We start from the raw sequence: 15275 nt of genomic DNA, 5'->3' as shown, positions 1-15275 counted from the left end.
GCGTCTGTTATTTTTTTTTTCATTGCAACGCACGGGCTCTTTTGCTAGTAAAGATAAAGGACCAGATATACACTTATTGCAAATTTGAGAGACAAAAAACATAGTTTTCAAAAAAAAAAATCACGTGTCTCTACTCGTACCACTTCTTTCCTCGTGAATTCGGGTGTTGCAAGATGGTCCCCCTTCCTGCTCTAGGTCATCCCCCTTCCTCCTCTAGGCCATCACATTGCTATTCTTTCCCTGTATCCCCAACTCACTCGCCCTCGTCCCCACGCCACGAATACGATACGCTTCCTCCCCATCTTGGATGTCGTCTTTACCTTTTGCAGCATGCGTGTCTGCTTGATCTCGCTATTGTGTTGCTCCGACGGTTGTTTGTGGTCACAACAGCGACGATTTTTTTTTTTGCGTGTAACAACAGCGATGAGTTCATCATATTTAACTACTCACGGTCATGCTCAATGGCGAGTTACTTACTGAAAAGTGACAAATGGATGAAAACCAATACTATGCCTCGCCACAATCACTGGATCACAAGCACAGTGAGCATGGATTCGTCGGTGCTCCATTTCCATGCAGAACATGCCTACATTTTTCTTATGCGTACACAGGCGTACATATAAATATCTCTTGTGCAGACAAAACACTATTCGAGGACTATAGAATATAACTAGCCTCCGCTGCCACTCGACAATGACTTAAACACCAAAGGTCAAGGGCACGTACGAGTATAACAACACAGCAAGGAAAATACAGAGGCAGATCTGCCGACGTCGGCGCCGAGCACGCCACCTTTCATGGATCCCTTCGGTCCATTTCGTGTCGATTTCCTACGGACACACAGTAACAGTACATGACATGAGCACGCAAAAAAGCCACACCTCGCAAGACAGATCACGGGTCAGCCGCACACCGCCTTGAGGATCCTCTTGGCCTCCACCTCCCCGTGCCTCAGCGCGGCCAGCCGGCACGACTGCTCCGTGAGCAGCTTCTGCATGGACGGCGTTTCGCTGGGCACGATGGCGAAGCCGTCGTGGTACTCCTCCATGTCCTCGGCGGCGAGCTGCCACACTATCGCGCCGGCGCCGGCGCCGCCCCTCTTGGCCGATTCGTGGACGATGTCGTACACCGACTTGTAGAAGGCGTCGCGCTGCGACTGCTCGAACCCCTTGACCAAATGCGACAGCCCGAACTCCGTGAGCACCACGGGCTTGCCGCCGAGCTCCGTGTCGCCGTCCTCGAAGTGGGAGCTCACCCACTGCGTCACGAACTTGAGCTTCTCTTCCAAATTCGCGTGCAGCAGCCTGCAATTGAGCTGGCGTCTCATCCAACAAATTCAGAGTACTCGTAGTAGCTAATTTGTTGATGGGGATGGTTACCAGGTGTCCGGGTAAAGGTGGACGGAGGCGAAGTCGATGTCAGAGATCTTGGAGTTGCGGATGAAGTCGAGGCCGTAGTTGTTGAACCAGTGCCCCGGATTCACGCTGAGCTTCTCCGGTGGGCTCGTCGGGCCGTAGAACCCCTCGGTGCCGACGGTCAGCAGATGCCTCCTGTCGATCGACTTCACGTACCCAGCCATCTCCTCGATCCAGCGCTGCCCCCATCACAACCAAATCAGAAAAATTCTTACAAGTAAATGATCGCAGTTTACGTCTAGTATCAAATTCATACGGTAGATGCAGATCGGCAATAAATGTGATAGATAGTCCATGGGTAGCATCGATGGACTCACCTGCAGAGTGTTACCGGACGGATCGGTGATGCATCTGGGCTCGTTCATCAGCTCCCACGCCAAGATGGTAGGGTCGTCCTTGTACTGCATCCCCGTCAAGTGGTTCGTCCTCGTCAACAATGCCTGCACCGAAACAAAAGTAAAAGTATGCAACTTTAACCACTGTAAAATTGCCACCGACACTTTTTGTTTCTCCGTCAATGGGATGCTAAAAACATAAAAGAAATCAGCTAGCTAGACATTGATGCTCTGGGCACGATGCTGCAACTGTTTAGTGTTTTACCTTGAGGTAGACTTTGAAGTAGTCGCGGATGGCGGGGTCGAAGAAGAATGAGTCGTTGGAGGCGGTGAGGCCGACGCCTTCGTCCCACGCCCACCGCACGTACTGCGTCTTCCCGCCGTACGCCTCCAGGTTGTTGGCCAGGCTAAGGACGAGCCGCACGCCGTGCCGCCGGGCCTCCACGACCACCCGGTCCAGCGCCTTGAAGACGCGCTCGTCGAAGTGTCCCGGGGAAAGCTGGAGCGCGTTGTAGGCGCCGTCGTTGAAGGCCCAGGTGCGGCACACCGTGAGCCCCATCCCGGTGGCGGCGCGGAACATGTCCGACACGCGGTGGCGGCTGGCCGGCTCCACCGCCTGGTCCATGAGCCAGTACGAGTTCCACCCGTTGATGTAGAATGGCCGGCCCCCCAGGAAGAGCTGCGCGCCGCGCCGCTCCACGAACGGCAGGGACGCGTCGTGGGACTGGGACGCGCCGGGGGACGGGAGGAGGCCGGGGAAGCGGAGGTCCACCTCGCCGAGGAGGGAGAAGTAGAACACGGCCACCAGGGAGGCCAGGCCGAGGATGTGGTACACAAACAGGCCGTTGCACGCCGCCATTGTTCGGTGCCGGTGGGGTGTTCTTGGGGTGCTTTTGCGGTGCTACTGCTAGAGGAGCGCCATTCGGAGTGGGGGATGGAGCCTCTACTTCTAGAAGGCGGGAGTGAAGTAGGAGTGGACTAGTGGGAAGGGAGGCAGCGGCGGTGAGGCGTGAAGCAGGAGGGGGGGACCTGCACACTGTGATACTGGTGGCGGTAGCTTTGCCCGAGGTAAACAGTTATATTCGGCGAGGAGTAGGGCTGAAGGCTAGTGTTACTCCTTTGCTTATAGGACCTTTATAGAATTCTAATATATGATTTCCTCCTGTCCAACTTGCCCTCTTCATTAGGGCAACTCCAGCGCTAAAAATCCAATCAGCCCCAAATGTTTGGGTGAACCAACCTATGGTTAAGATGGTTAGGTAGACAGTGGTATTTTCAAGCCACCAGGGTTTAAAACCTGGTGCTCGCATTATTTCTGGATTTTTTTTAGGATTTTTCGCGATGCGCTTTCAGTGGGAGGAGACGTTCCCGTCGACGACGAGGCACCTATGGTGGCTTCATAAATCTCAAGATGATATGCCGGCTCAGTCTCTTGGAGGTGCTCATAGGGATAGGGTGTGCGTGTGTGCGTTTATAGGGATGAGTGTATGCGCGTGTATATGAGCGCTTGTGTCTGTACTGATGCTGGAAAAAAAGCCCCAAATGTTTGGACCAGACGGCACGGACACTTTTGATCATCCATCGATGGTCATCAATTTCGTCCGAACAAAACCGGGCGTAGAAATCCTGCAAATTGCAACTAAGGAAGCATTGAGCATCTCTAAACATCTTCAAAGTGTCAAGTTTGCTAAAATCAATCGTCGGGGCAATATGATGGCGCATGAGATTGCTAAACTTAGTTTTAATATTATTTTTCTTCGAAATGGCAGTTATCATGCATTCATTAAGAAGAAAAAAGTTGCTCAGTTAATTAGAAAAACCGAGCGAAAACCACATTGCCAAGTTATTGAAGAATCGGGCGACAACCATCACCACTGCTGAGTGGCAGACCTAAGATACCCCATGCACACCACTCCAAAGAGTATCTCGTCAAGATAGCACACATGCGTCATCGTCATCACTCCTCTCCTAGAGGCGTCATCACCATCCCTAAACCTTGGACCAACGACTCCGAGTTCGGTGCGTGCGATCATCAACTTAACCGGCATTGTAGAGGCTGGGTGAAGATGAATGAAGATCCGCACCAAACTCAGCCACCTACGACCGGACAACGCAGCTCCGACTCTGACGAACAGCTACAAAGGACAAAACCAAGCACGGCTGACGCCATGGAAGAACGCCGAACAGGCCACATGCAGCTAGTCATAATTTACTACACGGCCCCAAGGTGTGCGAGTCTGTAAAAGATAGGAAAAGTTCAGGTCTCGTTTGAAGTCGTTTTAGGGTCAAACTCTTAGAGATAAAGTGTGTTTTAAACCTGGTCGGTTTGTGATCAGGGTCACGACATGTTGGGCACGAATAGTGGGCCGAGTTGGTCGTGAGGTCGGCTCCTTGAGCCCTATATGATGTGAAATAAAGACTCGGAAAAAACTGCACGTTGGCAGTACCAAACCCTCTCTGTTTCGATCTGTTTCCTTTGTTCTTCGCCTACCTCCTGCAATTTTCGATCTTGGAGCTAACACGTGGAATCAGAGCCTCGTCGTGATCGCCTGGTACCCGCTAATCATGGTGGACAACGACTTGAGCAAGCAGAGGACTACAGCAGAAAGTTTCGGGGCAGCTAAAGCAATTGTCATACCCGGGACGTCATACCCTTGCTTTGATCGGGAGAACTTTGGGGTTTGGAAGGCTCTAATGGAGTGTGCCCTACTATTCGCTGAATTATGGGATGTCGTCGACGCCGGCGGTGAAGCCTACAAGAAGGACGGCGCCGAGCACCGCAATGACAGGCAGGCATCGACGACGCTCTATTCGGTGATGCCGATGGACGTCATTCAGCATATCATCGCCAACGAAATGGTGAAGGAGGCATGGGATACCTTGAAGCTGCTCTTAGAGGGGCATACCCGTGTCAGGCAAGCGAATCTGCAAACTCTTTTGAGCAATTATGAAACGCTTCGCAAGTGATGACGTTGGTCAATGGAATTTGCGCACTCGAAGAAAACTTGATGGAGACTTCAGTGTTCAGGAGATTCTTGCGCGCCGCTCCTCCCCGTTACATGCAAATCGTGATGGTGATTGAGCAGTGTGTCGACCTGACTATGTTGACGGTCAATGACCTTGTTGGCCTCTACAAAACTCGCGATGAGAAGATGCGCCATACCCTCGCTGATGCTAGGGACGACGAGCACATCATGCTCACGAGGGCGTAGTGGCAGTTGTTGATCACAAGGAAGAAGAAGGCTGGCGAGGGCTCAAACAATACTCGCCAAGATCTTACACCAAAAGAATAGAACAAGAGGAACGCCGGGGAAGCGCTCCAAAGAAGAAGAAGAAGTTCGATAAGCGCAAGATCAAGTGTCATAATTGTGGCATCATGGGGCACTTCAAATCTGAGTGTAGGAAGCAGGCGAAGGAGCAGGCATATATCACAAAGAAGGGCGAAATTGATGATGATCAAGCCAACATGATACTATGTGAAATCTGCGAGTTTCCAGACATGGACGAACAGGTGCAAGTAGCTGAAATCGTTGCACTTGTGGAGAAGAAAATTTATCTCCACGAGGAAGAAGAGAAGAGGGCTGGAAATTTTTGGTGCCTTGATATGGGCACAAGCAACCATATGTCGGGGGATAGGGCCTAATTTAGCGAGCTAAGCATGATTGTTGGAGGGATGGTCAGGTTCGGTGATGGCAAAACAATGCCAATCATAGGAAGAGGCACCGTGGTCTTCGAAGCAAAGAGTGGTAAACACAAGATTCTCACAGATGTTTATTACATTCCCATGCTAGAGACGAACATAATTAGTTTGGGACAACTCCAAGAGAGGGGTTGCAAAATTGTGCTCGGAGACGGATATTTGTGGGGCTATGATTGTCAAAGAAATCTCATGATGCGTGTGATGAGGTCTCGGAACAAAATGTATGTCCTGAATTTGGACAAGGCACGGCTAGTGTGTTTGCTAGCAAAGTTTGACGAAATAGGTTGGAAGTGGCACTCGCGTTTTGGTCACTTGAATTTTCATGCATTGAGGAAATTGGGAAAGCAGCAAATGGTGAGTGGACTGCCCATGATTGATCATGTTGATCAGCTTTGCACTGGATGTTTAATTGGCAAGCAACGCCGAGGTGCGTTTCCAAGAGAAGAAAAAATCAGAGCTTCAAAAGTTTTGGAGCTAGTTCATGGTGATTTATGTGGACCCATTACTCCGGCTACCCCGTCCGGGAAGTACTTTTTGCTCATATAGATGACTACATCAGGTATATGTGGTTGGTCTTGTTGAGGAGCAAAGATGAGGCACTTGAAGCTTTCAAAAAGGTTGAATCTGCAGAAAAGTTGAAGGCATTGAGGACTGACCTTGTTTAAAGCTTATTGTGAGAAGCATGGGATTAAGCGGTACTTGACGTCACCCTATACTCCACGGTAAAACGGAGTCGTTGAGAGGAGAAATCAAACCATTGTAGCTATGGCCAGAAGTATGTTGAAAAGCAAAAAGCTACTAGCACTACTGCAGGATGGTCCAAACGCGACAGTCGAATCAGAGACCCTTCGACGAAACTGTATGCGATGCATCAATCACAAACGGTGATGTAATAAAACCATCAAAAAAGATGCAAAGCGTTTGCGATGGCGTCGACATCAAACACGGTTCATATTAGATTTGTGTGTGCAATGAGTGGCAAACGTTTAATCCAGAAGAACTGCTCGCGATGATGAAGAACAACAGAAACAGGCAGACAGATGAGGGTGTGTGATATACGGCATACAGTTCACTAGGATGAACTGTGTGTGATTAGGCAACACAATGGAAACGGTTCAACTGAACAACATGTGTGTGATACGCGGGAAACAGGTTCGTAATCAGAAATGTGTGTGAAGACCATAATAACACAGACGGTTGTTGCTAATAAGCCGTGTGATTTGCTTTGTCTATGGAAGAATAACATGTATATATATAACTGAAATAAACATCCAGTTACATGGGTGACTACACAGATCATTCACACACACCTCAATAAACACACGGGGTGCAGCCAAATGCACGGGGATCGGCGCCATGGTGGGTGGGGGCGCGCACGGGCACGGGCGCTGGCGTTGGCATGTACACGAGCTCACGCGGGTCCGAGGAGACCTTGTTGGGAAATGTAGCATGCAATTTCAAAAAAATTCTTACGCTCACACAAGATCTATCTAGGAGATGCATAGCAATGAGAGGGGAGACTGTGTCCACGTACCCTCATAGACCGAAAGCTGAAGCGTTAACTTAACGCTGTTGATGTAGTCAAACGTCTTCTCGAATCAATCGATCAAGTACCGAACGTACGGCACCTCTGAGTTCTGCACACATTCAGCTTGATGACGTCCCTTGAACTCTTGATCCAGTAGAGGCACGAAGGAGTTGATGAGTTCCATCAGCACGACGCCATGATAACGGTGTTGGTGATGTGATCCGTGTAGGGCTTCGCCTAAGTACTGCGACAATATGACCAAGGAGTAAACCGTGGACGGGGGGCACCGCACACGACTAAGACAATTGATGTGCTTTGGGGTGCCCCCTTGCCCCCGTATATAAAGGAGGAGAGGGGAGAGTGCCGGTGTCAAAACCGGCAGATCTCGGGTAGGGGATCCCAAGCTGTGTGTCATGGATCAATGGGTAACAGGAGATAGGGGACATGATGTTTACCCAGGTTCGGGCTCTCTCTATCGAGGCAATACCCTACTTCATGCTTGATTGATCTTGATGAATATAGGGTTACAAGAGTTGATCTACCTCGAGATCATATGTTGTGGTCTAAACCCTAGAGGTATGATGAGTAATGTCATAATGATCTAGCCCATCTATCGACTAGCCTAGCCTCGGTTTATATAATGTACTAGAGGCCTAGGATAACAAGAGTCCTAGCGAAATACGCCGGGGGAGGAGTCCTTGTCTTGATCACCAAGTCTTGTGGAATCTTCCTCGTGTATGCATCAGCTGTCCGAACTGGCCCATGAGTATACAGCCATGGGGGTCCTCGGCCCAATCTAACTGATCAGGAGACGACATGGTGAGTACCCCCTAGTCCAGGACACCATCAGTAGCCCCCTGAACCGGTCTTCAAGTTGGGGACGCTCCTCGATTCTTCCGGACTGTTCTTCATCTTTAGTCGTCGGTCTTGAAAACTGGTTCAACAAATCTTCTCTTCGATCTTGAGGATCGCCGAGGTGAATCCGAAGAGTTTACACGTCGGGTATCCGAGGAGCCCCTTTAAGTTCTTGGCTTTTGTCAATGCCTTGTCATTTTTTATGCCACACCTCGGGTTTGAAGTTGCTCCCGTGCGGCGGTGTCCTCTTGCATCCGAGCCCCAATGTCGGACTGCATTCGAGGTATCTTTTGCAGCCAAGCACCAACACCGGACTGCTTCCGAGCTCCAATGCCGGAATGTATCCGAGCTCCAATACCGGACTGTATCCAAGCTCCAACGCCGGATTGTATCCGAGCTCCAATGCCGGACTATATCCGAGGTGCCATAGATCACCTTCGTTCAAAAAAGTTGAAGGAGTTTAGCCAAGCTTAATGCCAGAAATGCCCTCTATGGAGCTAGCCACTGGCGCCCGAGCTTTATGTCGGACTGCTTCCGAGGTGGTTCACCACCCCGACCGTAGGATGATTTTTGGTAAATATTTTTAACTGGTGCAATTTATTCCCTGCCGAGATATATAGCCAGTATATGTATATCTAGTAGCCCTCAAGGTGTGTGTCAGTCTAAAACCTGAGATGCACCTAAAGGAAAACATGAAACCGCTGGTCCTAGTAGCCCCTGAGACTCAGGTCGATGCGCGAAATCAGCCTGAGGATCAACTCCTAGCTCGGCAGCATACGTAGGAATTGAAACGCAGTGTAATATATTAGAGATAATAGTGATCGGCGAATAGTCCCTTGAGAGAGGGTCTTGACAAGTTGCCGCAATATATTAGCTTGACGCCAGATAGGTCCAGATGGTACCTATTGTTGTCCGAAGATGCATTTTCCCATAGTTCGGTCAAGCCGAACGCTAAGCACTTTGAATTTCCTACATTGAATAGGCAACGCAATAGCCCCCGAGACACTGCTTGGGTGGCAACACCAGATCAGGGGATCGATGTGCCCCTATAATATTTGTAAATAACAAGCCCGAGGACCAATAGCCCCCGAGCCTTAATGTGGGCACGGGTGGCCGAATTAAGGATCGATATCCATAGTAAAACCATAAATTATGTGTAATGATTCTATGTATCCAAGTACTCTACATCATTAATGCTCGAATCCATTTTGTACAAAACTTTGTTGACCGACCATCGGCTTCAACCTCTTCAGTCAGTAACCAAGGAGTGTTTTCCTACTTTATAAAGTCGTTATAAGGGCAAAGATTTATGGAAAACAAGGCAATCCGGCCATACGGTTTTATAAACAAAGGTACACGGAGAGATATGTTATATTACATTTTAACGTAAGAAACATCTTCCAAAGAAAATAGTCCCGCTATCGGTTCCTTTTGTTGGGTTATCATGCTAAGCATGATCATGACACCTCACCTCTGATCAATGCGGGAGAAAAATAATGAGGATCTAGTTCGGGGAAAGTTCCCGAACTCTATGGTATTAATGAAACAAAAATTTTACTTCCGTCATTGCCGACCAATGTGATCCTTTAAGATTGCTAGCTTTCGGCTTCACCCAGTCTGAGGTACTAACTCGGATGACCCGGTAGTAACAACCATAGAGGTGCTCCCTTTACCGCCTAGCTGAACAATCGGGAACGTAGGGGTAAGCACAGGAGCCAGGCAACCCAGCTTGGCCAAAATCTTAAGTCAAATTGATGCATATTGATGTCTTTATAACGATGATTGTGGAAGGCGGCTATTGTATACTAAATACAAACGCCGATGATATGTTTATTTTGACTCCGTTGCGACTGTTTATCATTTGAAAGTGGCCCATCGTCGGTTTCCACCCCCTTGTAGATGCTACACAGGGTGTTTTCGCAATAACAAAACAACCCTTAGCCGACGTCTTGATGGCCGAAGGTGGTTGTGTTAGCGGAAACGAGGCAATCAGATTTGTGGGCTTTATAACTTTCACTTAGTCATAGGTGCTTAAAGTTGGGAGGCCAGTAACTAGCCCCCGGTTAGTGTTCGGAGACAGTCGAGGTCAAGCCATAAACACTTCAGCCAATGTTATGAACGCCGTCATTTAACATGGGGTGACCTCTATCGATCTTATAGTTTAATACAGTCATCGGACCGCTGACCAGTTTACGCTTATTGTGACAGCTAGTTTTCGCCTTTCTCCACTGAGGCGCTTCACCATGCTAGTTGGAAGCACAATCGCAGTGGTTCTCCCTTTGCGCACCTAGCCGAACAAAGCAGAACGTAGGAGGCAAGCACAGGAGCCGGGCAACCCAACTATTGACCAAAGACACAATTTGAAACCTATGCATATATAGCAATATCCGAGAATGTTTTTGCCGAATCTCTAAAGGTGTCCGGCGTTGCATTGCGAGACTTATGCTGGAAACACACAAATAGTTTAAAAGTTCCATAGGCTTGGAAAACCAAAAAACTTCAGTAAAAACTTGACGTCCAAACTAGATCAATTGTTCGGTGCCAATTCGAAATTGGTCTCAAAAAAATTGTGCTTCTGTCGTGCTTTAACATGACACATCTGATCTCAAGACTTCAAGCGGGTCAGCCTACGGCTTCAAGCTCCTTATCCCGAAGGCGGAGTACTTCTCCGAGGCCAGTTTAGCGAACTAAACTCGAGCGGTTTTTAGAGAGAAGACACGCTATCCGGCTATTGACCATACACTCGAGACGAAAAATGAGCGGTAGAAAAAGACTTTGCAACGACCAAGAAGAAAACACATTTACTATAAAACAGCTCATATAAATTTTAAGAGCCCCCAAGTGACTTGGGTAAAAGAATTTTCTGTATAATGATTTGTATGTACCGAAGTACTTATATCATATCTGTGTTCACCCGAACTTTAAACGCGCCTTAACCGACCGTCGGCTTCTCCCTCTTCAGTCAAGGGCCGAAAAGTGTTATGTACTCCACCTGTCGAGAATATCAATGGTGTTTCTGATAACCAGGCAATCAGGCCATAAGGCTGTAACATACAAAGCGCGCACATGGAACTTATGCTATATTACTGACAAAGTGTAAGAAGCATCTTCGAAGAAAATAGTACCCCCACCGGTACCTTTCTTCGGTTGGTCATTGTTACTATGAGATTTGTGCAATAGATTTTTTGTACTCATGAGTTCCGTTGTGTGCCGACCATGATTGAAAACAATAAGAGCACTAGCTTTTGGCTTCACCTAGTCTGAGGTCCGAGCTCGGATGACCCGATCGTGACAATCACAGAGGTGCTCCCTTTACTCCCTAGCCGAACAATCGGGAACGTAGAGGTAAACACAGGAGCAAGGCAACCCAGCTTGCAGAACACATAAGTCAACATGGTGCATATTGTGGCGTAATACACGAACAAGGAACGAAGCCATACAAGTATAATCATATGCAAGAGGAAAAGCTCCATAAAGAAAGCCCCCAAATAAACGGGGTATTTTAATTTGTGTGTCACAAATAAAGTTTTGACAAGGAACTTTGTCACAAACAACTTTTCGCCAAAAAGTATAATGCTTGGTCGAACCGAACAAAATTAAAAACTGAAAGTTAATGAGCATGAAAGTGACTTGGCTGGTTAATGTGCTCGGTGTTGATGACGCGATTCGGTCTTGTGGTGGGACAAAGACGCCCATTGATTTGTGATAGATCCGACAAGGTTCACAGTCCTCGGCATGGCCGAGGTCCCAGCCTCCAAGCCCGAGGTGTCCGAGCAAGGAGTTCGGCACTCCGAGGTAGTGACACGGCTCGGCTAATACAGGCCGGTAGAGTGACGCCGAAGTCCCCGTTGTGGGTTAATGAAGTGATGACGAAGCCCCCAGTCTAGCCGAGGTGACGTGGTATGTCAGTACGCCGAGGAGGCAACACTGCCTGACCCGGATCATTTACCTATGCACAAAAATAAGTGCAAACCGGAGATAGTAATAATAATAATAATAAATAAATAAAAATTGTTGCATAGTTAATAATTTATGCAAAGTGAGTAATAAAAAAAATATGGCCTGTGTGCTGAACACTCGATGAGGTAGAGCTCTCTCAGCGATGCCGAAGTCCCCAAGGCAACCGAGCGTGTCGATATGGCAATTCGACCAACAAGGTGATCACGTGAGCCGATTTATGCCGATTGGGACGACAACATCGGCTTGCCAAAGTGACCACGTGACGGAGTCAAAGTCGATTACCTGCACATGTAAAAAGTGCAGGCCAACAATAATAATATAAATATATAAAAATCCTCGCGTAATTAATTTATGCAAGACAATTCATTTAAGAATATGTGGCCTGGCGCCAAAGTCAATGTCGATGCAGGGCGTTGGCATGATGCAGTAAAGGTGTGGCAAAGCCTGAATCCACAGGTCGGTCCGAGTTCCGGATGCAGCGTTCGCCGAACTATGTACTGAAACTGACGAAACTACCATGTGACCGTCGTTAATGTGGCCGCCATTTGATAGACCTGTGTACAGATGATGGAACAAACCAGAGTAATAATTCCTTAAGAAAAATAAACCCAACAAGCAAAAATTGCTAGGGTTAATAGCACCTGCTTTATTTGTTGTAGCAGTCCAAAGAAAAGCGACTCCCAAAATTGGGAATCGATCCACACGCCTATTTCCTGATGGGCGGTGAAGCGACAGCATGGCGATGCTAGTAAGGGTTGGCTCACCGAGGCAAAGCCCTCGGTCCAGCTAACATGACGAAGCTGGTCGGCTGACGGCGCCGAAGTCTCTGGAGTAGGTTGAAGAAGGGATGGCGAAGCCCTCGGTCCAGACGAGGTGACGGAGCCGGTCGGTAAGGAGATGTTGCAGCTGCCATGTCAGCCAAGGTGTTGAAGTAGTTCGTCGTGATGGACATCGGCTCGAAGAAGCAACGGTGCGGCCATGCCGATGTAGGTCATAACTCGTGACGTGGTCAATGCCGGCTTGATGAAGTGACCGTGCGGCAATGCCGATGTGCCCGCTCCGTGTAATCCATGGGGCGGCGAGGTTGGTGATGATTTATCCTTCACGATACCGAACTCTTTTTCGGCTTGCCGAGATGATGATCCGAAGAAGTCGAGCTCGTCTCAACAAAGCGACGACGTGTCTAGCGTAGGTCAGCAGCCGTGGAGCAACGTTGTCGGGCCGGTTTGACACCGACGCGATGGTGAAGATCATATTGGAAAAGACTTTAAAATTGGTGGGATGTGTTTGGGAACAAAACACAATACCCCATACAAAAATTCCTTCAAAAGGATGTCTGAAATCCCATTCAAAAAAAAGATGAACTCGGGTCGGATTCGTTCTCGCTCAGAAAACAGATCTAAAAAGTGATGCACTAATCGGAAGGTTCCCGGAGTTTGGACGGTCGGATTGAGCTGAAATTTTGAGGGGTGGTAGATATGCGAATTCCACAGCAAATGAATGATTGGATCTTCCAAAGGACCTCCGAGATTGGCTCTGGAGACCATGCCCTAAATTCGTCTAGATTCCCGTCCAGATTTGACAGGGCTCCGGTATATCGTAGATCGCCGGAGATTCCTCCATCGGAACTCGACGATATTTTGCATGGTTGTTGTAGACCTAATTCCGCACAATTACACTGAAAGAATCGTCAAAGCAATGCTTGAGGAGGTGGTGGCAGCGGATACAAGTTCGCTGTCCGGAAAAACAGCACGGTCGCCCGAGGGCAATGTTGACGTTGAGCCCCCGAGTTCCAAGGATAGTTCCTCCATGATCATGACAGAGATCGGAGTTGATGTTGAAGAAGGCCCTCATCCGAACATGACGATCGGAGGTAGGGGGCGCCCCCCTCCCCTTGCTTGAGGGGCAAGTCCCCCCCTTGGCCGTCGCCCCCGCTCCAGATCTCATCTAGAGGGGGCCAGCCCCCTTCCTCCTCTCCCTATAAATAGAGGGGCGAGGGGAGGGCTGCACACACACCTCCAAGGCGCAGCCCCTCCCCTCCCCAACACCTCTCCTCCTCCGGAGATGCTTGGCGAAGCCCTGCCGGAATACTGCCTCTCCATCACCACCACGTCGTCATGCTGCTGCTAGAGATCTCTTCCTCAACCTCTCCCTCCTCCTTGCTGGATCAAGGCGCGAGAGACGTCTCCGCTCTGTACGTGTGTTGAACGCGGAGGTGCCGTCCGTTCGGCACTAGGATCTTCGGTGATTTGGATCACGACGAGTACGACTCCATCAACCACGTTCTCTTGAATGCTTCCGCTCGCGATCTACAAGGGTATGTAGATGCACTCCTCTCTCTCTCTCTCGTTGCTAGATGACTCCATAGATTGATCTTGGTGATGCGTAGAAAATTTTAAATTTCTGCTACGATCCCCAACAGTGGCATCATGAGCTAGGTCTATGCGTAGTTTCTATGCACGAGTAAAACATAATTTTGTTGTGGGCGTAGATTTTTTCAATTTACTTGCCACTACTAGTCTTATCTTGTTTCGGCGGCATCGTGGGATGAAGCGGCCCGGACCGACCTTACACGTACGCTTACGTGAGACAGGTTCCACTGACTGACATGCACTAGTTGCATAAGGTGGCTAGCGGGTGTCTGTATCTCCCACCTTAGTCGGATCGGATTCGATGAAAAGGGTCCTTATGAAGGGTAATAGAAATTGGCATATCAAATTGTGGTTTTGACGTAGGTAAGAAACGTTCTTGCTAGAACCCTATTGCAGTCACGTAAAAACATGCAACAACAATTAGAGCACGTCTAACTTCTTTTTGCAGCATATGCCTTGTGATGTGATATGGCCAAAAAGATGTGATGAATGATATATATGTGATGTATGAGATTGATCATGTCCTTGTAATAGAAATCACGACTTGCATGTCGATGAGTATGACAACTGGCAGGAGCCATAGGAGTTGTCTTAATTATTGTATGACCTGCGTGTCATTGAATAACGCCATGTAATTACTTTACTTTATTGCTAAACCGTTTGCCATAGTAGTAGAAGTAATCGTTGGCGTGACAACTTCATGAAGACACAATGATGGAGATCATGGTGTCATGCCGGTGACGATGATGATCATGGCGCCCTGAAGATGGAGATCAAAAGGAGCAAAATGATATTGGCCATATCATGTCACTATTTGATTGCATGTGATGTTTATCATGTTTTTGCATCTTATTTGCTTAGAATGACGGTAGTAAATAAGATGATCCCTCATAATAATTTCAAGAAAGTGTTCCCCCTAACTGTGCGCTGTTGTGAAAGTTCGTTGTTTCGAAGCACCACATGATGATCGGGTGTGATAGATTCTAACGTTCACATACAACGGGTGTAAGACAGATTTACACATGCAAAAACACTTAGGTTGACTTGACGAGCCTAGCATGTACAGACATGGCCTCGGAACACAAGAGACCGAAAGGTCGAACATGGGTC

At 48.4% G+C, this 15275-nt stretch overlaps 1 protein-coding gene across 1 annotated transcript; it reads right to left on the bottom strand.

Annotated features, from left to right (window-relative positions):
- Positions 1-543: 543 nt before the first annotated feature.
- LOC123070624 (mannan endo-1,4-beta-mannosidase 2) lies at positions 544-2851 on the bottom strand. The gene is made up of 4 exons (XM_044493904.1): positions 2016-2851; positions 1733-1855; positions 1380-1594; positions 544-1304 (listed from the first exon to the last, which is right to left on the bottom strand). The coding sequence occupies exons 1-4, from the start codon at positions 2607-2609 to the stop codon at positions 902-904; spliced, it is 1335 nt and encodes a 444-aa protein (XP_044349839.1). The 5' UTR covers positions 2610-2851; the 3' UTR covers positions 544-901.
- Between the last annotated feature and the right edge of the window lie 12424 nt (positions 2852-15275).

The sequence above is a fragment of the Triticum aestivum genome, chromosome 3B (assembly GCF_018294505.1).
Source record: "Triticum aestivum cultivar Chinese Spring chromosome 3B, IWGSC CS RefSeq v2.1, whole genome shotgun sequence".
Taxonomy (NCBI): domain Eukaryota; kingdom Viridiplantae; phylum Streptophyta; class Magnoliopsida; order Poales; family Poaceae; genus Triticum; species Triticum aestivum.
Note: the sequence above shows the minus strand (reverse complement) of the source record. Positions and strands in the feature narration are given on the sequence as shown.

Coding starts and splice junctions, on each gene's coding strand:
- LOC123070624 (XM_044493904.1), bottom strand. CDS start 2,609: ATGGCGGCGTGCAACGGCCTGTTTGTGTACCACATCCTCGGCCTGGCC. Junction 1,856..2,015: donor ACTTCAAAGTCTACCTCAAG/GTAAAACACTAA, acceptor GTTTCGGTGCAG/GCATTGTTGACGAGGACGAA. Junction 1,305..1,379: donor CACCTTTACCCGGACACCTG/GTAACCATCCCC, acceptor GCTCAATTGCAG/GCTGCTGCACGCGAATTTGG.